The 26,753-nt window shown below is 44.1% G+C and overlaps 1 protein-coding gene across 1 annotated transcript in view; it reads left to right on the forward strand.

Annotated features, from left to right (window-relative positions):
• The window catches only part of RYR1 (ryanodine receptor 1), a 127,521-nt gene that overhangs the window by 1,702 nt on the left and 99,066 nt on the right, over window positions 1–26,753 (forward strand). The window contains 2 exon segments of the mRNA XM_044305921.1: window positions 24,331–24,450; window positions 24,543–24,647. Of these exon segments, the coding sequence (XP_044161856.1) occupies window positions 24,331–24,450; window positions 24,543–24,647 (225 nt within the window).

Below are 26,753 nucleotides of genomic sequence, written 5' to 3' on the forward strand. Positions count from 1 at the left end.
AAAAGGATAAAAACAAAACCCCTGCTGTAATCAAAGTTGCATGGTGAGACCTGCGGCATGCGACTTTGTTGCAAAGTCTGAATAGCAACATGCTTTTTGTTAGATTGGTTTCTCTAGGAATGTGTAAGTGTATGAAGTCCATTTTGAAAACTAAGGGTACATTCACACTTGCGGCAGGACGGATCCGACAGGCTGCTTATCCTGTCGGATCCGTCCTTCCGCTATTTCACCGTGCCGCTGGACCGCCGCTCTGTCCCCATTGACTATAATGGGGACGGGGGCGGAGCTCCAGCGCAGCACGGCGAAAGGCCGCCGGACTAAAAGTACTGCATGTCCGATGGTCTCTCACCGCGAACTGCTGTACTGCGCCGGAGCTCCACCCCCGTCCCGAATATAGTCAATGGGGACGGAGCGGCGGCACGGCAAATGGCGGAAGGACGGATCCGACGGGGTGAACAGCCTGTCGGATCCGTCCTGCCGCAAGTGTGAAAGTTCCCTAAGCAAGGGAAACATTTAAACCTGTTTCTCATCAATGGAAACCCTTTTACAGTGCACACCCATTAATCTACACACAACCAGGGTAACGCCATTACATTGCTCCTCGAGTCAGTCTGTATTAGAGCCTAAGGCTGCATTCACAAGTTTGCAGATTTCAGACCTGAAATATTCCAATGTCCCCTTGTACTGCTAAATTTGACCGTCGGTTCACTGTTTCCATTGGGCAGCAGAATTATGAGTGCAGCTCTGCAGTATAATACATGTTGTAACTCCAGGATTAGTAATGTTCTATAAAGTATTTTTATATGAACACCTTTTGGGGCAATTTTTTCATGACTTGCATTTTACTCATTTTGGGCTAAAAATATATTTTTAATTGGTCTTTTCAGACATTTTTTAGATACACTGCAAACAAACTGATTTTTTTAGTGCCTGCATCCCTTCTCAGTCTTGTCAGCTGACTGCTCATGTGAAACACTCATTTAAGCCATATTATCAGTTTCATGAGTTGAGTGTTTATGAGTTTAGGAAAACAGAGAGAAGGCGTTACATGAGCTGTCAGCTGATGGGATTGAGAAGCTGTAATCTGCAACCAAATTTTTAACCCCTGTATCTCCAAAATGGCTGAAAATTGTAACAAAGGGCCAACTGAAAAAAATTAGTTTTAGCCCAAAATGAGATAAATGCAATCATAAAAAAAATCCCCCTTTTAAGAGGCTCATCTGTCCTTCCTGCATAGGTTGCTTTAGTTTTAATAAGTCTGGTCTAGTACAATGAACCAGCACATAGGATGCACTCATTGCCTGTTGCATTATCATATAAAGATTAGATCAATTAAAGGGGTGTTCCTACATTATGTTTTTTCATATCACAAGGACCTCTGACCCCCCGGGACCCCTCTGAGAACTGCAAGTCTGATGACTCTTATTGGGGGCAATTATGGGTGGCTGTTGAATGGCTACATTTTATCTTGGTGTAGGAGATGCCCCAACCCAGGAAAATGTAAAATCCATCAGGGGCGGCCCAGTTATGGGCTGGGCTTGAATAAGACCTGCCCAGTTTCAGTGCAGGACTGCTCAAATTTGCTGGGATTGTCTGTAAAAACTATGGCAGTCCCTGCAAATTCCGGACTGATGACTATCAGGTTCTTTGTGATTACTATAAGATGTCCTCTCTCCCCATGACTACTTCCATAACTCGACTTTTTTGTGAATCTTCAGAATAATTAACCTATACGTGTGATTATCGGAATCTTGTTCTATAAACTTTTAGATTACCCGTGGTCAACAGGTTTACCTCCCCTTTAAGGATCCATGCATAGGGCACTTGGTTACTACACATGGTGTGGCGTAGAGAGTCTGGGCCTCTAGATGAATCCCTGCTCGTGCTGTCAGCAGAAGAGGAGATGGTTCACCTGATCTATAAAAAGCCGGAGTGAAGCCTGAGAGAACAGGAGAAAAGATGTGGCCTCAATTTATTTTCAGCGAGAAGCACTGGGGCCTCCCTCAGATGCAGTCTTAATCTAATCTTCCCGCTATACACCACATTGTACAGGCCTCGAAACGCGTCATCTCGATGTAGCACAAGGTACCTGATGTACCTTTGGCACTGTGTAGCAGTCTCATCACTTTCAAAGGATCTCGAATTTCGGAAACAAAAATGTTTTATATCTCGGCACCTGAGAAAATCATTATTTCTGAAATATTAATTCTGCTGGGAAGCCTGTGCTGCAAGTTGTAGAATGACCTAAATTATTAAGACGCAGGAAGGCATCCTTGATGATCTTCCTACTGTTCCATGCCTCTGAACCATAGCAGTTGCTGGCAGCCGGTCTGTGTTACACGGCAAGTACCTCGTGCCTCCGTGTGTACTGCTTTCATGGCCATATTGATTCAATTGTGCGGACAGTTCATGACCAGGGGTCGACCTTGCCTCCATGCAAACTAAGGAAATGCTTGGGGCCCCCTACTGGCCACAAATGGTAGGCAGACAGCTGCAAAGGGACCCAGTGTTGGAGGGGGGGGTTACAAAAGTTCCCACATAACACTGCTAAGCTGGGCATAGTGGTGCAGTTGGAGCCCCATAAATGCCAAATCCACCCCAATTCCACCTCTGCTACACCTATACTTTTTGAATCTGTCCAGACCACAGACACAATATTGCCATGTTCAATGTAGGCTTTCCCACTATGGCACATCTCTAGGATAATCCATCTCTGGATCAATTGCTGCCTTTATTCCACAAAGTGCCACTCCTGACATGGCTGAGAATTGTTCCTTAACCCCATTTGCTTGGGGGGGGGAATAAAATAAAATAACGATTGCATACCCTAAAGAGTTCAGCGTAGGCAAAGAGTCCTTGCCCTGTATCTAAATTCCCAGGCAGAGGGGCTTGCAAGGTTTGTTTTAGATGGTGGAAAACTGTGCAATTGCCAAAGGCTTTGGTGGCCCACAGGTACTGAACCCCAGGAGCAAACTAAGACCACCAAGGATTTTACTATGAACCCCATTCACAGCCCTAGACCACCAGAGCCTTCACCAATTACCACCTCACTATTTAGTCATTGTGTAGCGCTATTATTTGGACACAGAATAGCAGTTTTGTTTGGCCATGTTTCTGTTGGTAAATTAAATTTGGGACATTTAAGCCTCGAACATGCTGAAACCCCCCAGGAACATTCTACTTTTAGGTGGGGTTTACATGAGCCCCATTCATTTCTGGCTGGGACGAGCCAAATTTGCTCAGATTCACTCTGAAAATTCGGCACAATCCCAGCATATTTGGGAAAATATGCCTTCAGTGGCAGTAGTGTGTGGGTAATACAGTATATGGCGTGTGTTACAGTATATGGGTACTAAGCAGTGGCATTATTTGCATACTGTATGGGGGTAGTATCTTGCCATTGAGTGGCAGTTTTATTTTGGTATTATTTGACACTGTGTATCTGTTTTATATGTATATTATAAAATGTCAAGTACTGTTTAAAAATGGCAAGTGGGAGGCCAAGGTCCCAATTTCTATAAGGTCCCTGGCTATGCCCATATTGTGTAGAGCACGGGAATAAGTGGCTATCCAAGCTCAGTTGAGACATACCAACAATGTTATGGTTAAACTTAGTACATTTAAGCCCCACCCCCAGAAACTCCCCAGACCATCCGGGAATGCCCACTTAAGGGCGGTACTTCCATAAGCATCACCCATTTTTGAACTGGGACAGCCTGAAGCCCCTGGAAATTATGGACAGTTCTTGCAAATTTGAGTCTGTTGGCAACTATACTGATGAAATAATGAACCCTCAGTGATACGTCGGGGGGAAAAAAGGAAAAATTTTCACACAAAAAAAAAAGTCTAATTATACATCCTCTGCCCAAATATCCCTGCCTTACAAGATTGGCATTCAGGACTCTAGGACGGTTAGGTGTGACTCCATCCGTAAGCAGGTAATGGTGGCCCTATTGGTCTTCACCCAGCTTAATCAGATCTTATGAAAGAACAACTGCTCAGAATTTGGCAAACGACGTTTATGGATTGTCCGTGAGTAAAAACCTTCTTGGAGAAAGGATGAAGTGAAGTACTTGGTCATGAGAGCAGTGGAGATGCAGAGGTTAACATGGTAACCTCATACACCGCGGCTGGTTCCAGACCATTTTAGGATCTTTGATTATTAGATTTCTTGAGCAGTTGTATATTTACAAGGGCAGAGCAATGATGTCTCCATATCACTTTATATTAAAGTTTTCTAGAGCGATATTAATTAAAAACCACCGTCAAGCTGTATGTTGTAGTGTATTTTTTTAAATTAAAATATCTTTATATGGTTTTTATATTAGAAATTAGGAAAATTCAGGATCCTTTACGGCCCCCCAACTGCCATTTATGAGAATAGTGCAAATTTGTCAACAGTCGAAAATTTGAAGGAACTGTTCCTAATTTTTAGAGACATTCCCTGTAAATTTATGCCAAAATGGGTGGGGTTTGTGTAAGCCCTGCCCACAAGGTTGCCAACTGTCCAGACAATTTCTGGACAGTCCATAAAAATAGGCAACTTTTTTCCTGTGTCCGTGACTCTTTTTGAGGCTGGTATTACTTGACTAGGTTATTTTGGTGATGATTATCATCATTTTACAGCTCACAGTAAATACTGGTAATTAATTATCATTATATGGTTATTATAATCTTTTATAGTTCATTATGGTTTTCCAATTTGTCTGTAAAATTTTTTGGGCTGGCCATAATTTTGGGATCGATTTTGTCCCGAAAAAAACTAAAATTCTGGCAGCCCTGCCTGCCCATAAATAGACCGTCCCATCCTGTACGTGGACGTTCCTGGGGACAGTGTCTATTTGACCCTAATTTACCAACTGCAACATTTGTTAAGTATGATGGGGTCATCTCGCGTGGTGAAGCGGCCTTTAGGCTCCCTTCGGCACCAAGGTCTGGATGTGAGTGTAACCGCTGCACCTGACAGAACCATGCCCCAGGCCTGTACATCTGTCAACCAGCACTTCTTAGTATCCGAGAGAGGAGGATGGCCACCAGTCGCTAGAGTAAATAATATATCTGTACGGTGTTAGCCTGCCGATACTGTCTTTAACATCACTTGTCTCATCTACCTCATTATTCCTATGAATCTTCAGACGCCTAAGGCTACTTTCACATTAGCGTTTGTTTTTTTGCGGATCCATTATGGATCTGCAAAAACGCTTCCGTTACAATAATACAACCGTATGCATCAGTCATGAACGGATCCCGTTGTATTATGTCTTCTATAGCCATGACGGATCCGTCTTGAACACCATTGAAAGTCAATGGGGGAAGGATCCGTTTTCTATTGTGCCAGAGAAAACTCATCTGTGCCCATTGACTTTACATTGTGTGCCAGGACGGATCCGTCTTGCTCTGCACCACATGGCGGACAGAAAAAAGCTGCAGGCAGTGTTTTGGTGTCTGCCTCCAGAGCGGAATGGTGACAGAACAGAGGTAAACCGATGCATTCTGAGCGGATCCTTTTCCATTCAGAATGCATTAGGGCAAAACTGATCCGTTTTAGACCGCTTGTGAGAGCCCTGAACAGATCTCCCAAACGGAAAGCCAAAACGCCAGTGTGAAAGTAGCCTAAGGAACAGGCCCAAGTAGCCTCGAAAGCTTGCAATTGGGTCATCATTTTTTCAGCTAGCCATTAAAAGAAACCAGCCATTGAGGCATCTCCTTTTTTTTTTTTTTTTCACCAGCCACTAGTGATAGTCCTTCTCGAAGAAGAGTGTCAATCTGCATAGCAAATGTAGCAGAAGCATCTTGAGGGGAATTAATTAAGACTGATGGGTTCATATACAAGTCTTTATTTTTTTCAAAAAAGAGAAGTGCAAGACACACACTCTCGTTTTTGTGGCTCCTACTATACAGTACAGACCAAAAGTTTGGACACACCTTCTCATTCAAAGAGTTTTCTTTATTTTCATGACTATGAAAATTTTTGATTCACACTGAAGGCATCAAAACTATGAATTAACACATGTGGAATTATATGCATAACAAAAAAGTGTGAAACAACTGAAAATATGTCATATTCTAGGTTCTTCAAAGTAGCCACCTTTTGCTTTGATCACTGCTTTGCACACTCTTGGCATTCTCTTGATGAGCTTCAAGAGGTAGTCACCTGAAATGGTTTTCACTTCACAGGTGTGCCCTGTCAGGTTTAATAAGTGGGATTTCTTGCCTTATAAATAGGGTTGGGACCATCAGTTGCGTTGTGGAGAAGTCAGGTGGATACACAGCTGATAGTCCTACTGAATAGACTGTTGGCTGCTTTTTTCTTGCCATAATACAAATTCTAAGTAAAGAAAAACGAGTGGCCATCATTACTTTAAGAAATGAAGGTTAGTCAGTCCGAAAAATTGGGAAAATTTTTAAAGTGTCCCCAAGTGCAGTCACAAAAACCATCAAGCGCTACAAAGAAACTGGCTCACATGCAGACCTCCCCAGGAAAGGAAGACCAAGAGTCACCTCTGCTGCGGAGGATAAGTTCATCCGAGTCACCAGCCTCAGAAATCGCAGGTTAACAGCAGCTCAGATTAGAGACCAGGTCAATGCCACACAGCGTTCTAGCAGCAGACACATCTCTAGAACAACTGTTAAGAGGAGACTGTGTGAATCAGGCCTTCATGGTAGAATATCTGCTAGGAAACCACTGCTAAGGACAGGCAACAAGCAGAAGAGACTTGTTTGGGCTAAAGAACACAAGGAATGGACATTAGACCAGTGGAAATCTGTGCTTTGGTCTGATGAGTCCAAATTTTAGATCTTTGGTTCCAACCACCGTTTCTTTGTGCGACGCAGAAAAGGTGAACGGATGGACACTACATGCCTGGTTCCCACCGTGAAGCATGGAGGAGGAGGTGTGATGGTGTGGGGGTGCTTTGCTGGTGAGACTGTTGGGGATTTATTCAAAATTGAAGGCATACTGAACCAGCATGGCTACCACAGCATCTTGCAGCGGCATGCTATTCCATCCGGTTTGCGTTTAGTTGGACCATCATTTATTTTCAACAGGATAATGACCCCAAACACACCTCCAGGCTGTGTAAGGGCTATTTGACCATGAATGAGAGTGATGGGGTGCTGCGCCAGATGACCTGGCCTCCACAGTCACCAGACCTGAACCCAATCGAGAAGGTTTGGGGTGAGCTGGACCGCAGAGTGAAGGCAAAAGGGCCAACAAGTGCTAAGCATCTCTGGGAACTCCTTCAAGACTGTTGGAAGACCATTTCAGGTGACTACCTCTTGAAGCTCATCAAGAGAATGCCAAGAGTGTGCAAAGCAGTAATCAAAGCAAAAGGTGGCTACTTTGAAGAACCTAGAATATGACATATTTTCAGTTGTTTCACACTTTTTTGTTATGTATATAATTCCACATGTTAATTCATAGTTTTGATGCCTTCAGTGTGAATCTACAATTTTCATAGTCATGAAAATAAAGAAAACTCTTTGAATGAGAAGGTGTGTCCAAACTTTTGGTCTGTACTGTATATGCACCAACCCATTGTAAGCTCCTCTAGAAGTAGTCCTAAAGAGAGGCCTAGTCCAAGGAATCTTCATCCTTGAGACTAAAAGCTGCCAGGAAAAGCAACTGAACTAAGAGCATACCCCTGAGAGAGAGAGAGAGAGAGAGAGAGAGAGAGAGCGCCTTACATCCATAAAGATCATAGAGAACGAAGGATGTGCTGGATAACGACAGTTAGGTGCTGCTTGGTTATGGCAAAAGACTTTACTGCTTGTGGTATGGGAATATTGCTTCAGCGCCTTCCACCCTTTGAGATGGACAGGCGATAAGGATCTAAGATCTGCATCTCGCAGACCGAGCATTGCAGAAAGAGTAAATGAGAACGGAATTGCATGCGGCTATGGTTATTTGGGAAGATTGCAAACTGTATTTAGAAATAGAGACTCGGGAAGGCTGCTCCCTATACACAGCTATTGTGAAGAGCCTACTCTGTAATATACCTCAGAACTGTGCCTATTGCTGCTATATGTACTGCAACTCTCATCATCTGTTCAGTAAAGAGAGACATTGTTCATTGTAACCAAACGGGCAGGGATGGACAGGCCATAGACACTACAGAGAAATTTCCTGGTGGGCCGATGCCCAGGGGGCTACCCAAGGCCTCCTCATGGCCGCCAGGTGGCTACATAAAGATCTTATGCTCTCAGCATTAATTAATGAAGGCGCATCAGGCACTCCTAAATTCTATTGTATCTCCATCGTCAGGATGATGATAGTTTCATACTGTGGCACGGGCGGTGGTATTGTGTGCTGCACTGTGGCATTTGGTTCTGCTGGGGCGGTATTTTGTACTGCACTACGGTATTGTTGGCCCGTCTACTTCTGCTATCACTGCCTACATGTGTTGGCCCTGTCCTCTGTCAGTTTGGACCTGCCTACAACATGGGACCACTTAAGTTTTTTTCCAGGACCACTTTTAAAGAGGACCTGTCGCCTCTCCTGACATGTTAGGTTTAGTAATTATTTGCATGCCTCATGTAATAACAATTCTGGAGCATCTAGTCTTATGGCTCTATGTTGTGCCATTCCTTTATCATTCCTGCTACAAGTTTACAAATCAATTGCCAGCAGTCTGCAGTAAAAGTACTGCTGGGTGTTACCAGCAGCGGGTGTGTCTGACTTTTTCCAATCAGTGCTGCTGGTGTCAGACTGTGCATGGACACACCCTCAGTTGGTAACACCCATCTGTACCTTTACTGCAAGCTGCTGGCAATTCATTCATAACTTCTAGTAGAAATAATAGAAGAATGGCACAACATAGAGTCCTAAGAATAGAGGCTCCAGAATTCTTATTATATGGAGAATGCAAGTAATTACTAAAAAAGACATGTCAGGAGAGGTGAGTGGTCCTCTTTAAATTCCCAGTCTGTCCCTGCACATGGGTCTGGTCATTGACTCCACTATCCATCTGCCATCTGCCAACTGTACACCTGTTCTCCTGCCAATCATCCACCATCAAGGACACCCCAACCATCATCATTCAGGAGACCCGAAGAGTCCAGGGTTTGCCCCCAGGGAAGAAAGGATGCACCCTCCACTCAATGCATGGCCCCTGTGAGATATGAATTGAGGACAGCCACTGTGGAACACCACTACTCCTATCAGTGCCTATCACTACTACTCCCCGGCTCTCCTCAGGTCTGTTATCTGTAGGGTGCAGCCATCACTGAATGTAAGACTGTGTGATACTTAGCAGCAGGGTGTGAAGCTCATCATAGAGTTAACTGGAAACAGCTGAGAAAGCAAGCTATTATTACACAGTATAAGGACTCATGGCCCAAGTCATACATAGCTGTAATATAGCGTCCTATACCAATGTACAGACCCTGTGGCCCTCTATACCTTCACTTCTGGGCACACGCCAAAGGAAGCACGTGCAGTATTTCTTTTAGGGGAGATATCTCTGTACATATGGCACCCTGAGTAATATACAGAGGCTGTGCATCTCCATAAGAGCCATCTCCATCTTAAGGCTTTTGATCTTTATCTAGAGCTTGATGCGGTGGCATTTGTTTCTTGGAGTACTACAGATGCCTGGTAATGGCGGAGCCTGGGGTCATCCGTTATCCGATGGTGCTGAGGGACTATTTTGGATTATTTAAAACTTTATTTTTAGGGGTGATTTTTTGATCCACATGAGATTATCTGTACCCCATGCAGATTCTTCAGGTTAGTACAGGTTCCTCTCTGGAGAGGTTATTAATCTCCAAAGACGATGCTTATGAGTGAAGTCTAGTAGGTCAATTTTGACTTGTCTCTGAGGACGTTATACTCCTCAGAGATAGCAGGTCATTGAGTCCAAGATTCGACATGTGACCTGGCAACAGATGGTAGTATCTGCTAGATTGACCAGTATTGGGAAAGTCATTGAGCATAACTGTGGGACTTCCCTGTCCTGGTCTTCAAATGTGGTGAGCTGGACAACGGCTCTTTGAAGAACCAAATGTCCTGTTAGGATGCCCATACACAATACGTGTATGTATATATATATATATATATATTATATATATATATATAAAATCTCTTTAGATTAATGGCCTACCCTCCCTAATAAAGTCATTTTGTAATTGCTTCTGATGCTATATCTCTATCTGGTCACTGACAGAGGGTTGAACCATTAGCCATGGTAGGATAATGTTTCTAAGAGGCTTTAGGGATCTATGATGCTGAGTTTGAGTCAATTAACTCCACAGTTGGGCCATGACACAAGCCATTAGCAGTTTTGCCTGGTTTCTCAGAAAACAAATGACCTTTTGTAGGCCACCCAGACTAATTTTACCCTGGATTTCCATAGGTTATGAGTTGCTTTGTAGTCTCATCATGCGTTGGTCAAGCATGAGCAATCATTTCCTTGTCTGCTTGATGTTTTCTTAGCGAACCAATGCAAACATGCTCATGCCAGGGTTAATTGAGATGCGGGCGTCACGAGCCTCTGGTAGCAGCCAATAAGGTAGCAGAGAATCATCTGGGCATGCACAAGGACAGAGCAGTGTTGCTGGGGATTTTGAGAAATGAAGTGTGAGGAGATGCGTTCTGGTCATGTTGGACCAGAACAGTGGCCATGACACTCTACACTGGCAGTTGGAGCTGTCTTATTGAATAAAACGGTCGAGGGCAATAGTTGAGAGGTAAAAAATAACAGGTTACTGAATGTACGTTACGCAATGTGAATAGTGTTTTTGTTTAGTTTTTATTATATTTTTTTAAATTAGGTTAGGTGTCTAGACAAACCCTTTAACCAACTTGCTGGGAAGGGCCCTTAGCAAGAACAAAGCAACCCTATCCAAATCAAAAGTTTTCTTGTTGGAATCCTTCACTTTCTTGGTAAAAACGAAGTTGTAAGACACTTAGCTGTAGGAAGCTTTTCCTTTCATTGCATTTACGGTAATTCCTTTTGACATATAAATGCATATCCAGTAAACTGAGATGTCTTCCCCAGTGGCCACAATCCACAGCTGTGTGCACTTGATGCATTTGCCTTCAATATAGTCAACGGCAATAATGCACAGTGAAACGGTGCAATTTCTCCCTATATGTAACCCTTACATCTAGTGTTGACTTCCTACAGTGGATTACATTGTTACATATTGAAACACTTAAAGGGGGATTTTGGGTGTTTAACATTGACCTATCCTCTGATTGGTAGGGGGTCTGACTCCTGGCACGGCCGCCAATCAGCTGTGTGTAGAGGTTGCAGTGCTCTTGTGAGTGGTCCTGCCCATTCCTAGGCCAGTGACGTCCCGTTCATTGGTCTCACATGGCCTGGTTGCAGCTCAAGTTCTATTCAAGTGACTGGGCCTGGGCTGCAGTACCAGTCACCGCCACTATACAATGTACGGTGCTGTGCTTGATATGCTGATCGTGGGGATACTGGGAGTTGGACCCTCACCGACCAGATATTGATGACCTATCATAAGGATGTTCCTAGAATATTGAACTCGTGGAAAACTCCTTTAATAACATTGGAACCATTATATTTTTTTCCCCCTTTCCAGGGGGGAGCAGGCAGCGGGTAAAGGGTGAGTGGGAAGAAATATGTAAATTGCATATATACTTTTTATAATGTAAAACAAAATCAAATGATTGTTTAAGATTTTGTAAGAATTTTTGTAAAAATAATAAAGATTTTATAAAAAAAAAAAAATGAACAACATTGGAACCAGCTCTTAGGGAGTCTGGGACTTAATTTTATAAAATCTTTCAAATTGAATGCATCTGTGTATGGACTAATTTTGTAATTTAGCTGATGAGTGATGACCCATATGTGGTCAAGAAATAAGGACACTAGAAGTTACAAAACGAGCTGATCGATAAACACATTGAAAAGTACCAAACACATAAGTGAGGATGGCTGAGGCTACGCCTAGACTTTTTGTTGCGCTTTTAAATTATTTCACTACTGAGCTACAGCTGTAGACCAAAGAAGTACATTGACTTTTATCCCATCTTGTACGCTGCAGCTGTAACACAACCGACCACCAGCTGGTCCTTGATGGTTAAAATCAACCAAAAGGGCTACATAAAGGCACAGGCACCCCCAGTATAAATGATACCCATCTGAGAGGGAAAAGTGCAGTGACCGAGCTGTGCCCGTGCCATCACTTGTGGTGGTCCGTTGTGTTACACAGCTGGCACCCCGCTCCGCTCTAAGGTCCAGGATCGGAGGTCCTGTTTGACCCATTAGATGTTGCACTCAGTGGTGACCATGGCATCTAAGTGGTTAGAGAGGAAGGTGGTTCCATTTCTCACCCGATCAGCCTCCCTTTCCCCCGCAATGTGATTGCAAGATACCAAGGGTTACCAGGGCCTAACAGTATCTCTAGGCCCACCATGCATGGATTCCTATTAGGTTTCACCTTTAGCAAGGCCTAATAGGCATCAGGTTAAATTTTACTGTGAATGACCTAATACACAAAGAATTCTATGGGTGATCAGAGGATCGCAGGTTCGAGTCCCCTGCTCCACTTACAAATAACGTTACTTAAAAAAAAAGAGAAAAATATACAGAATTGGTATTACCGTGTTCATAATGACCCATGCAATAAAATTATCACATTGTTTATACCATATAGTGAACATTGTCAAGAAATGCTTTTAAAAAAAAAAAGCCAAAATGCAATAAAAGTGATCAAAAGGTAAAATATACTCCCAAATGGAGCCAACAACAAGGCTTCACCGGCCTATGCACAAAAAACAAGGCTTCATCGGCCTATGCACAAAAATGTAAAATGTTATGGCTGTTGAAATACAGATACATATTTTCCAGTTGTATTGAATGTCATCATTTAAATAGCTAGAAGACGTGAGGCGAATCATATCTGTCTGCAGGCCGCTCGGCGGTATAACTAGTTGACATACTATATATGTATTCATGCCTGTGCTATGACGCTGCCTGCAAAGCTGAGCCATAGTGATGATTACATACACAACAGCCATGGATCACATCCCCTTTAGGCACCGTACATGGAGGTAATGATGAGGGTTTCTCTACACCACTGTAGTTTATGGTAATGGGTCTTGGTGATGAGATGCAGTTACCCATACTGTCTTCTGTTGGAGTCTGTTCCTATTTTTTAGCAAAAAAATAAATATACAGGATTTTTTCAGGTTCATGTGAATTAGTTAAAAGTTAACATACTTGGCCGTAACTACTGTACACGTTTCCCCCCAAAAATTTTTTTTCCCAAAAACGGGAATGAATTCTAGGGAAAAACTTTTATTTCTTCTCATTGTATCTGTATCTGTATCTGGTGAATTTTTTGGGCAAAGCATACATAGAGGAACCATGGACTTCAAAAGCTGAGCAGTATGAATTAGTAATATGGCCACCGCAGAAATATGTTGGCCCATACTGTTGCTCCAATTTTATATACTGGCATTTCATCGCAGGCTGTAGTCTATTTTAGAATATTGCTTCTTGGGTGAATATGGCACCATACAGCTGCACAGGAAGCAACGTTTGGTTCCTAATCCGTAACCCTAGGTACTCTATGTGCCATTGTATAAGCGTGGCCATACATGAGGCCTACATGATGGCAGTGAGGGAACGAGACCGATCTCACGAGTGGTGCCTTCTCTTGGTTTAAATTAAAGGGGTTTCCCTATAACCAACAGGATGGGGAATAAGCGTGTGATCACTAGGTTATGACTGGTGGGACCCCCACTGATCATGACCATCTCCACTGTTGCAATGGAGATGTGGTCATGCATGTGAGCTGCCACCCCATTCAAAGTCTGTATGGGAGATGATGTGCTCAGATATTTGTATCTGTCTCTTCGACTTAGAATTGTGAGGCAGCATGCATTTAATCTACTGTTCTATTCATGCAGGAGGAGGGTACCAGGGTCAAACTGTCCCGCTAATGTACCAGAGGTGTCCAAAGATCCAGGAGAAAAAAAATGTGGTTGCTTTTGGAGCCACTCTGGTCTATTTCTTTGATTCAAAACCTGGCACCCACCGACAGTGCAGTAGCACAATCAAAGAGATCTAGCCATCGTTCCTCAAGAATCCCAGGTTTCTCAAAAAGCGGCACCAGTTTGAAAAAGGCCGTGTCAGCCGAAACGTCACAACTTAGTTGCATGAAAATAAAACAATCACTTTCAAGAAGATTTATTTGTGTCACTGTAGCAATTTTAAGCAACGGGGTAGGAACCCTACTTCCAGGGACAAGACACAGTTTCTGCTGTCTGCATCCAAGCTATTGCTTACTTTGATTCAAAACCTATTGGAATTTTTGGATGATATAGGCGTTGGGCCTCCAAAATAATTTTCTCTGGATCCCCAGTCCAACACTTCACAGGACCCCTATTTTCGTGATCAGAAGGGGCTCTAACACTTGAACCTCTTGTGATCAGACACTTACCATATATCCTCAGGATGGGTGATAACTGTTGATGATCGGACATTTTTTATTTATTTTTTATGTCGAGCTCCATTATAGTCTCAGTCACACGGCCATATAATGGCTCCCTTCATAAGTGTATATTTTAAGATCAAGGATGGGATCTGCTTCACATAAGGGTAGGTCCACAATTTTTACTTTTGAATAATCCAATACAATGCACAGATTGAAGTCCTGTAAAACATTGTGGATTTGCAGCACCCAAACTTTTGGCGGCAAACCCGTGGCGTATCAGTCCCACATGGACATACCCTAAAACAGATTTTTAGCAGATATATCTACGACTGAAAATCAGTTCCATCCATCAGACTGATGTTTCTGCAGCATCTAAATTAGTTTTTGGAAGCCACCTTCAGATGTCAAGTGCCTAGTCTATCATGTCTTACAAGTTAACATTCTCCAGGTTCTAGTCTGATCATTTTAGTGCTGTTTCTGCCTGTTCACTTTAGTTTCATCCAATCTTAATATCCGGAGGGTAGTCCCTAAAGTGGGCAACCCTGAAGTCTGACTCAATGTGACTTTTACTCAATTATCATATATAACATAAAGCCTCCTGAAAGTTTTCAACCATTTTTCATTTTGTCAAAGCAGTAGGTTGGGGAGACGATAAAAACTTCTGTACATATTCAATTTTTGAAAAGTGGAAAAAAAAAAGTTGCAGAATGTGAAAAAGTCATTTCATAAGACCTAATATTCCATTAATCAGACTGGAGCCCACCTTTAAGGCTATTGTTTTCAGCTGGGGACTGTTAGGTGGTGTTGCATTGTGTGTTTTTATATATGTGGAGGACCTGTGGTCATAGGACTAGATTGGTGCAGGTCCTCAGGTCAGTGAAATTTGCTGCTCATAGTAAGAGGGGCTTACCTCAGAAAAAGGACTTGTGTTTTGGCACTAAGGCATTATGGGCATGTTCACATGCACTAAGGGACTTTTGGTGCATGCTCCTGCTATGGGTGCTATATGGAGGCAGGACATGTGCAGCTGGGAGAGAGACTGCATGGAAGTGGTGGTGCGGGGCTGGTGATTGGAGAGATGGCTGAGGAGAGTGTAGAGAGAAGGAGTGAATGGAAGAAATGCCAGAATATGGGGAAAGGCTGTGGTTCCCAAAGCAAGAAACGTACTAAGTAGTGCTGTGAAGGGTGTCAATTGTTTGTGTGATGATGCACCGACCTGGAAGGGAGGCGAGAGGGAAAATGTCAGGAGTGGTAGTAGTAGTGGATTGTGTTAGTACTCAGTGGCAGCTGTTCTGCCCCTTCACTCCCTGGGCATGCACAATAAAGAGGGAGTGCACCTGATATTGTTACTTCCCCCTGGGCAAACCCTGGTTAGGGTCTTCTGCCTGATGGGAGGTAGGAAGCCCTTAGTGTTGCTGGTGGTAAGGTGCATGGACGGGAGATTCCTCCAAAAGGTGGAAATAGTTGAAGTCTGTCTTTACTGAGTTGAATAGGGTGAATCTCTTCCCCATGTAAAAGCAGGTAAAGTTAGTGAACAGTTCAGAGTCACAGCAGATCCTGAGGGCTGAGTCAATAGGTTACCTCCAGGAGCTCCCTGCAGAGACGTGCTTTCATATAAACCACACCTAACGTTCCAATCCAGCCAAAGGGTGCAATTCCTCACATAACATCTACAATTTCCACTACAGGGTGTAGAGCCTCAAAAGCAGTACCTGTACCGCAATAGTATGACTGGGGCCTGGAAGTCAAGACCTGTGAAGTCTAATAGTCTAAGATGTGCGTTACCTTGACAGACTTGGGCCATGTACAGTACACTGTCTTTTTATGGCTGCTCAACTTTCTTAAAGATGCCGGTCTACAATCATTCTCTGTGATGTCTCCTGGCTTCCCCATCCCAAACATGGTCTGTGGCTCCTACATTACTACAGATGCTGCTTTCTTCTCACATTCCAACTAACAGACTCACTAACTTTGCAGAAAAGAGCCTAACCCAGGGGTTAGGGCTCACTCCTTCCTGGAGATAGTTGCCAATGGACTGGAATTAACCCTGTCATTCAGCCTGAAGTACATGCAAATAACATAGCATAGTATAACACTAGGAGGCCCAACCTGCGGGCCTCGAGCTGTTGCCAAACTACAACTCCCAGCATGCCTGGGTAGCCTACATCTATTAGGGCATGCTGGGAGTTGTAGTTTTGCAGAAGCTGGAGGGCTGCAGGTTGAGCATCCCTGGCATAACAAATTCTAAAACATTAAAATGCTTGTGGACTTTGGAGGGGTTTTGGCAAACCTTCCCTTTTGGGCAGACCTGTGAAGGGAAGCCTACTTGCTTCCCGGTTCTTGCTCCCCGCTCCTTCCTTTCTCGGCCTCGGCTGCTTCACTCCCAGGATGCCAACTTCCGGTTTGACACCTCTGCAACTAATTGCTGTCTGCTGTGGTGATCTGCTCCTCTTGCATCATGTGACCATTTGTCATGATGCAAGGGGAGCAGGCCACCGCTAAGGCTAGCGATTGGCTGCAGCACTGTCAACAAGGTTGACATCCTGGGAGTGCAGTGGAGCAGCCAGGGAGAGAAGGAGCGGGGAGCAAGAACTGGGAAGCAGGTGAGTAGGCTTTAAGCGGGGTTTGGGGTTTGCCAAAAACCCCACCAAAAGCTGCCATTGAGAGACTCCTTTTGAATTAGACCACCAGGCAGTGTCGTAACTAGACATGACCGTGCCCCCCTCTCCCAGAAACTTCTTCACAAATCCTGAGGCTAGTCGAGGTTGCTCCGTCCGTTTCCTACAGTGTCTCTGTATATTATGTCATTTTATACAACTGTTGAGGGGGCCTTGACAATAAAATCTTTTAGTCCTCCTCCTAGGTGGGCTGCTTCCCCTGTAGCTACGTCTCTGCTGCCAGAGACTGTTATGCTGAATTACTGGTTTCCATCTCTGCCTTGGAACCGATCATGCCATGCGCCTCAAGCCTAAAAGACCATAAAAGGTCACCCCATAAAACCGGCAGCCTGCTGTATTATCTGATGCCATGTAGAGTGTATATACCTTATGTCATTTTGGATGTACCTGTTGAAACCAGGTGTATATGAAACTTCTATGCATTGTGTCCCTGAGAGTGACTGTAACTATCAAGCATGTGTACCTCAGCACTGAGTAAAGTGTGAACTGTTGCGTTACACCAACGTGTCTCCAGCCTAATTTCTGCTGTAGAGAGATGATGCTCGGACCTACTACTACCCCTAGTTCAGTCTCGTTACAAATCCATCAGCCAGATCGTAGTAGGTGAACTGTCCATATACTATTTCTATAACAACAGAGGAGGCCGGGACCATTTTAAATATAGAGATGATGACGTCAAGCTGTTCACAGCTATCCTTGCAGTAACTGCATGTTACTTTCAGAAACAACCACCATAAAAGCAAATAGAAATATCAGTATAGTAGCATAATCTACTCATTTAGGGGAAACATCTATGCAGTGAAGGACGGTGTCTTGGTGGGTAGCAGCAGGCACGGAGTCTCCAGTGCGTGGCCATATGCTGATGAGTGTGTGGGGTTTGCAGGAATCCCTGTTATTTGCTGAGTCCAGGTCACAGTAAAACCAGGAGCAGGTGCAGCCCTAAAATATCCCTGTCGGTTGTGGTGGGGAGTGGAGCAGAGAGGCGGATGAGTGCAGGGCCAGCTCTGCGCGGAGATGGGAGCAGGAAAAGAGATCTTACAGTTTGATCTAGTATCAATAATGAATCTTTACCATGAAAACCCCTTGTCATTGTGACATGTATGTAGCAGTGGTCAAGTCCTGGGACATGGGTACTAAGGACATTTCTTCAGTCTTGATTTCTGCTGAAGGTTTTCATCATCACCTTCTGTCTCCTCCTCATACTACATATAGCCCATACCTATCATGTCTCCTGTTACTCCATAGTATCTGTTTTATGGCTCCTTCTATTACCCCATATATGCTCTCTCCTTTCTTTCTCCTCCTACTTTCTTGCACTCCCTCTCTACTGTCTCGCATCTCTCTGCTTTCTTTCTCCTCTCTGCTTTCTCCTGTCTGTCATCTCTCTCGTCTCTCTCCCCTCTACTCTCTACTTTTCCTCTCTTAATCCTCCCTCTCTGGTCTCTCTCGACCCTCTTGTCTCTACACTCTTTTCTACTCTCTCTAATCTGTCTCTCTGATATCTCCTCCTCTTTCTTGCATCTCCCTCTCTCTACTCTCTCGCATCTCTCTGCTCTCTTGTCTCTGTTCTCTCCTCTCTCTCTCCTGTCTCTCAACTCTATTGTCTCACTTCTCTCTCTCATCTCTCTACCCTTGTCTCTCTAATCTCTCCTTTCTCTCCTTTTCCTCTTTCTCCTCCCTCTCACATCTCTTCTCTCTATCATCTCTCCTTTGTCTCTCTCCTGTCTCTCTCATCGCTCTCCTCTCTTCTCTCTCATTTCTGTCCTCTCTTCTCTCTCATCTTCTCTCTCCTGTCTCTCATATCTTCTCTCTTGTCTCTCTCGTTTTCTCTCTCCTGTCTCTCTCACATCTCTCCTCTCTTGTCTCATTCCTCTCTTCTCTCTCATCCTATCTCTCTGTATTTCTACTGTCTCTCTCATCTCCTATCCTCTCTCTCCTGTCTCTCTCATCTTCTCTCTTGTCTCTCTCATCTTCTCGCTCTTGTCTCTCTTGTCTTCTCTCTCACATCTCATCTCTCTATCATCTCTCCTTTGTCTCTCTCCTGTCTCTCTCATCTCTGTCCTCTCTTCTCTCTCATCTCTGTCCTCTCTTCTCTCTCCTGTCTCTCTCATCTCTGTCCTCTCTTCTCTCTCATCTCTGTCCTCTCTTCTCTCTCATCTTCTTCTCTCCTGTCTCTCTCATCTCCTCTCTTGTCTCTATCATCTCTCTCCTGTCTCTCTCACATCTCTCCTCTCTTGTCTCTATCATCTCTCTCTTGTCTCATTCCTCTCTTCTCTCTCATCTTCTCTCTCTGTCTTTCTACTATCTCTCTCATCTCCTATCCTCTCTCTCTCCTGGCTCTCATTTCCTTGCTCTCTTCTTTCTCACTCTTCTCTCTCTCTTTTATTAAATGCTTGTATTCCCTGCAGGAAAAAAAACTGTCCTGGAGCATATTTTCATAGAACTTTGTGTTTTGCCATTACTCTGTTATTCCCGTCACAATGTATGAAAATTAACAACTGGGTGTAACCATTTGCAGGAGTCGGCACAGTCTGACACTGTCCAATCAGTGCTCACTTTGTAGGGACACCAACTCGTCAGTTTGATCAGACATTTTTAGGCAGACCTTAGAGGAACGGCCCAGCACAGAGCCATAAGAATAGATGCTGGAGAATTCTTATACATGGGGGATGCAAGTAATTACTATTCCAGACATGTCAGGAGAGGGGAGAGCTCCTCTTTAAATACACAAACAGGTTGCATTAAACCTGAACTTCAATGAGTCCACCCTAGAAGGGAAAGAGAGTGCAATTTAAGTGCAACGCATGTTAATGTGGTCAATGGGAGAAAATGCACATTAAACATATATGATGGTACCGTATCAAATCACGCACCAGTAGTCACTTGTTTGAGTAGGGATCGGTCACCCCCATCCCCCTCCCCATACAGAACAATGCGTGTTTGTTATTTCAACTCTTTAACTCTGAAAACCCCTTTTAAGACCTTATATCTACCTACTTGTTTATAAGACAAATTTTAAATACATATAATTATAATTAAAAAAAAGGAGAATACAGCACCACATACCTCTTACATCCAGGGACATCTCCTGTCATGTAGACCTTCTCTTTCCTCTTCTCCTCCGCTCCGTTAGACCGCCATGACAAATTCTTTCAGCCGCATCTCGTTTCTACAGAGTTTGTAACACAGACACGTTAGATTTCTCAATTTTTCCATCAACCTCCCCATCCTGGTGTCCCCACAGTGTCATCCTGCCACCCCCAATACTGTGCCCCCCCCCCAATGACCCAGGTACTATACTGCTGAAAAAATAGGGACCCTAATAGACATAATTGGAGTAATTTATCAAACTGGTGTAAAGTAGAACTGGATTTCCAAAAGAGCTGTCAAATATGAAAGGTGGAATCTGATTGGCTGCGATGGGAAACTAAGCCAGTTCTACTTTACACCAGTTGATAAATTGCCCCAAATGTCCCTATAGTGTCCACTATAATGTCCCCTAGAGTGCCCCCAGTACTAATAACACCTTATATTGTGCTCCAGGTAATCATCCCTGTATAGTGTCCCCAGAAATAATAGAATTGCCCCTACAGTGCCTCACCAATAGCAACGGCCCCCATGCTGCCCCATATAGTGATTTCCCCCACACTGCCCCATATAGTAGTTTGCCCCATACAGTAATTTCCCCCACACTGCCCCCATATAATAATTTCCCCCACGCTGCCCACATACAGTAATTTCCCCCACACTGCCCCATATAATAATTTCCCCCACACTGCCCCCATATAATAATTTCCCCCACACTGCCCCCATATAATAATTTTCCCCACACTGCCCCCACACAGTAGTTTCCCCCACATTGCCCCATATAGTAATTTCCCCCACACTGCCCCCATATAATAATTTCCCCCACACTGCCCCCATATAATAATTTTCCCCACACTGCCCCCATACAGTAGTTTCCCCCACACTGCCCCATATAGTAATTTCCCCCACACTGCCCCCACACAGTAGTTTCCCCCACATTGCCCCATATAGTAATTTGCCCCCACACAGTAATCCCACCATAATATTTTTCCTCCACATAGTAATTTGCCCCCATACTGCAATTTCCCCCTGATGTACTGTCTCTTCACATGTCCTCCTGTGTGTGTCCCCCATGTCCCCAAACGTTGGCACATAAAATAAAAATAAAATAAAAGGTAAATACTCACCTATGTCCACTTCACTGTGCTGCGTCCTGACACAGGCGCGCGCGATGACGTCATCACGCACGCCTCTGCCGGGATTTCCCTACCGCATAGGCCTCCTGGCCTACTAGGCCTGAAGCCTAGGGCGGTGATCTGCGGCGGGGCAGGGAACTATGCGCTCCCGTGCCCCGCCGCAGTAAGTGGGCGTTCGAGTCGGCGTTGTGACATGTAGTAACCCTATTATACATATTATACACTGTATCATACAGTGCTAAATGCAGACATAAAAACAATGCCATGCAGGAAACATGCATATAAAACTGCCATATGCAGTGGGTGGGTTTGGGGTGTCTCTACGTATTGCTGCTCTCCGGAAGGGATGGTAAGACATGGTACACCCCAATGGGGAATAAGTCCAGAGAGTCAGGGTCTGCAGTAAACCAGTGTGCATCTTTACTGGAGGAATTCAGGTGCAAAACAATGCAGGTGAGGCATAGGGCTGGCTTCTCCAGTCTGCTCCCTGGCCTGAGCTAGCTGTCCCTCTTTCTCTATCAGCTGCCCAAAGGATGGTGATCCAGGTTCTGTGGCAGAGTATCCCCATCTCAGGCGTCTTCTTCTGGTCACTCAATAGTCTGGTGTCTCCTTTTCTAAGTCTGTATGGGGCAGCCTCAAGGAGAGGCCAGAGCCACCATAGACAATCTGACACACATACCACATTTATTTATGACACAGTGCAGAGTGCACTATTTGCTTGTGGCAGCCCCCATACAGTTTAGTGTCTCCTTGTGACTGCCCCCATAAATAAAGGTGGTATGTACGTCAGACTGTCTATGGTGGACGGTGTCGGTGTGTGAGGAGGGAGCCGGTCTGGACAGACTTTTCCCGGCTGGCTGTGGCTGCCGCTTGTGTTGTGAATATGTCTGACCCACTGCGCATGCGCAAAAAATACGACTCGGCGCAGGCGCAGTAGGAGCCGGAATTTTCTGCTACCTTCGGCTCCTACTGTGCTTGCGCCGAGCCGTCTTCTTCGCGCATACGCAGTGGGCCGGAATATTCTGCTACGGGGGAATCCTCCGCGTTTGCGCCGACAAACCCCCAGCAGAGCCAATCAGGAGCCGAGGGGAGAGACGCACCTCCCACGTCACTACTAGAAGTGACGTGGGTAGCAAGGCCGGGTAGGTGAAAATTCCGGAAACACCTGGGGTCAGGAGGAGGAAGTAAGTCACTCCTTCACTATGCGGCGCCGGCGATGCTGCCGCTCGCATCGGCATAGTGAAGGATCGGATCGGCAAGCATCGGACAAAGCAAGGGGAAAAAAATTGGTGTATTTGTGTACGTTAGCTAACTAGGCAAACAAGGCATTTTGCCACCCCATTGGCAAGTGCCGCCTCAGGCAAATGCCTTGTTTGCCTCGTGATAGATACGCCTCTGACTGCATTATACTTTTCTCATAGTTGTAGAAAGGCCTGACTCTTGTAGACTCCCCTACTCCCCATTCTTAACAGGAGAGAAAGGTGAATTGAAATTCGGTAAGGTTCCCTTCTCTCTTAATTCCTAAACCTACATACCACCCTGCTTGAATGGGGCATCCTATAACTTTGATATTATCATGAGTGAACAAAGTCAAGGTACAAACTGATTTTCAGTCTTTTGTTTTTTTAACAAAAACAATTTTACCATCGGATCATTTTAAACATGGCGTGGTGAAGGCAAAAAGCTTAGGTCGCATTATTGTAGTCTGTTCTGAATCTCGCTGCTAATAAATGCTGACTATATAAGATACCGTAAAGATAACAGAAGCATTGGGATTTCTGCTCTAAATTTATACCACAAGGCAAATGATTTTTATTTCCTAATTGCTTTCTTTGGGATATATGTGTATATGATGTAGTATACAAGTGTACTCCCATATTTATTAATACAGTCCGCTATCAACCTGCAGGTTCCAGGAACAATAATTTCTGAATATTGGGCTTTATAATGGATACATTTATTAATGGGACAGTAAGATATACACAGCAGGCACCATGTGTGCAGTGAAAAATCTTCTTCCTCTGACCAACACCAGAAGTTTATTAAAGAGAAAGCCCTGGGAGGTAACCCTTGCAGCCTTTGTATACAATTCACCCAATCACACTGTGCCATGTATTTTAACAAGAGCCTATATGTCTCCACAGTATGGCATCCTGAAGCAATTAACCTTTTTATTTTTTCCCATATCACCATCTTTAAAAAAAAATAATATTCTGAATCTAATAGAAACAACAGACCATAGCTGTAGGAGGTGCAAAAATAGCAGTTGCACCCTGGTCCTGGTTGTCTAAAGTGGCCCAAAGAGCCCTCAGCGATGTGAGAGAGGTTGGTGGTCTGTTACAGATTTTGTATTGGGGTCCTTACGCTTCTGTGTAGAACATTTGGAACAAATGTCTTTAGGATGGGAGCATTTGCCTCATGAATGACCTGTACCGGGATGTAATTGGAAAAATATAAGAGAGGACATTGTATAGGATGCTCCATTTTGCCAATACACCCACTTTTTGGAAATTATGCAGTCCTCATTTGGCTGATGCCTAAGGCAGCATGAAACCCACCATTGCATGGTTGGGTTAGCATCATGGGTGCTCTTGGTGGTGGTTGGGGGCATGCACAGTAGGTCAAGTAGTTGTACAGAATATCATTTTGAAACCATGAGTAAGTTGTGATAGTATCCAATCATTAATAGATGTCAGCATTGCCAGTTTTGGTGGGCTTCTAGTAGGGGCGTAGCTAATGGCTCATGGGCCCTGGTGCAAGAGTTCAGATTGGGGCCCCCCTTCCCTCAGTACTTTGTGGTCAGGGGCAAAAATTGAAATGGCACCCCCAAGAGCCAGAGGTGTAACTTGACCTGCATGCACTATCTATAATAATGGTGTCTTCTCATGTGGCACAAGGGTCTTTGGGCCCCCTCAGGCTCCTGGGCCTGGTAGTGACTGCTACCTCTGCACCCTCTATAGCTACGCCCCTGGCTTCTAGTGTTCTGATGGCCTCATGATTTATCTCCATTGCAGGAAGATGTGGTGGTCTTGCAATGCAGCGCTACAATCCGAAAAGAAAACCTCAAGATGTGCATGGGAGCTGAAGGCTTTGGAAATCGCCTTTGCTTCCTGGAATCAACATCCAATGCTCAGGTAGAGAGGAACATCTTATTACTGATGTGATTGCTACTCCTAAATCCATGAATAGAAATATTTTCTTATGTTGTCCTGTTGACTTTTTCCAGAAGGTACCTCCAGATCTTGCAGTCTGCTGCTTTATTCTGGAGCAATCTCTGTCGGTTAGAGCTCTGCAGGAAATGTTGGCGAACACAGTGGAGATGGGAAACGAGGTATTGCCCATTATTCTTCTGCCTTTCTGCATGATCAGCACATATCTGTTTGTCTTCTGCCTTTTGGCATAATTTTTGTTGTCATTGTCTGTTTAGTATGTGCATTACTCTTCATATTTGTTGCATATAAGTGTTTTTTGTCATTTAATTAATTGTTAAAGCTCATCATGTTCTTCCTCCTACTAGGGTTTCTAGTAATCCATATTTTCTTTTTCCTAGCTGGTTCTGTTTTTTTAATATTGATTTGATTTTTTTACTTTTTAGTTAATTTGATGACCAAACCTATGGCCTTGCATTTCATTCTCTTCATAGTCAAATAGTCCAGTTCCTGTAATATTGTTTACAACAAAGTAAGGCATAGCCTGGTATATTCAGGAACATAAGGATGTTCTATAATACCCCTTTATCCTAAGGCCCCATAGCAAAAAAAATTTACTCCCCCCCCCTCCCCTAAGAAACTAGTCAAGATAGCTCTCTCAGACCAGGCCCAGTAGCTGCTCTTTCCTTTTACCATAGTTTCACTGTATAGATCGTCATTGCATAATATTGTTGAAGTGGCCCTGACAATAAAATATTTTAGTATTCCTCATCCTCGCTGGGCTCCTTCTGAATTTGGGCCCCAAAGCAGTCGCTTTCTCTGCTTCCCTTATAGCTATGCCCCTGCTACTACCTGAAATGAGTGAACATCATAGAGAGGGAGATGGTTATCCGAGTCAGGAATAATATAGTTTTCTATTATTTGATTCAGTATTTTTGTATAAAAAGCCATCAGAATTCATAGAAAAGCCTGTGAGTCCTGGCTCCCCCACCATCTAAACAAGAACGCCTGTGATTCTAGCTTCCCCCACCCACTCATAGAGAAAGTCTGTGAGTTCTGCATCTCCCGCTCACTCATAGAGAAAGCCTGTGAGTTCTGCATCTCCCGTCACTTCATAGAAAAAGCCTGTGAGTCCTGCATCTCCTTTCCACTCCTAGAGAAAGCCTTTAAGTCCTGCTTCCACCACCTACTCATAGAGAAAGCCTGTGAGTCCTGCATCTCCTTTCCACTCCTAGAGAAAGCCTTTAAGTCCTGCTTCCACCACCTACTCATAGAGAAAGCCTGTGAGTCTTGCTTCATCTGCCCACTCATAGAGAAAACATGCGAGTGCCGCGTCACCCGCCCACTCATGTGGAAAGCCTGTGAGTCCTGCTTCCCCTGCCTACTTACAGAGAGAGCCTGTGAGTCCTGCTTTCCCCACCCAAACATAGAGATTGAGAGCTCTTTACGAACATTATTCAAGAAAAGCTGCTAATCACAATGTGCACGGGGGAAGCAAAACCCACAAACTTTATCTATAAGTGGGATTGGGATGCAGGACTTACAAGCTTTTTCTCTAGTCCTGACAGCAAAACACAAAAAAAGTAATAAAAAATTACACTATATATTCCTGAGCTCAACATCTTTCCTTTTACCCAGTGCTCGTCTTAGGTCAGGTAGCACAGCGTTCCTGACAGATCCTCTTCAATATTACTGTATGTAATTGGTTTAATCAGAAGACAGAGCAATAGCTAGACTTTCCTTCACCTGAGGCAAAGGTTCAGTGTGTTACCCTAGCTCTAGAAAAGTATCTTCTTGGCACACCCTTCTGGGACGCACATGTCCAGACAACCCCTCCATGATACACCCCTGCAAAAGGTCCTCCCCTCTAACGAATTTATGGGATCTATGACTGATTTTGGGTTCAACTATTTTAAGTAAACACAAAGTTGACTCCAGAACATCTACTTTTGCACCAATCTTTGGCGATATTTGAAATTAAGTCTCTAATCTTGTGATAAACTCTTGTTATCTTGAGAGAGGTCATCAGTGCTGGATAGAAATGTCTTGTGATCACATCCACCTTGTGTCAGACTCAATATGGCTGCCTTACAGACCTCTCTTTGATATAATTTCTTCTGTGTTTTGTTTTGGCTTTCTCTTTTTGTCTTCGTGCTAGGCACCCAATTTGGATAAATGGGTATGTTTTGTGACCTTGCTCTGTGACCTCCTGTGACTTTTCATTCCTTCCTTCTCACTGCTGAAGCTCTGTCACTCCATCTCCATCCTTTAAAACATTGCCAAAAATT

This window comes from Bufo gargarizans, chromosome 9 (assembly GCF_014858855.1).
Source record: "Bufo gargarizans isolate SCDJY-AF-19 chromosome 9, ASM1485885v1, whole genome shotgun sequence".
Taxonomy (NCBI): domain Eukaryota; kingdom Metazoa; phylum Chordata; class Amphibia; order Anura; family Bufonidae; genus Bufo; species Bufo gargarizans.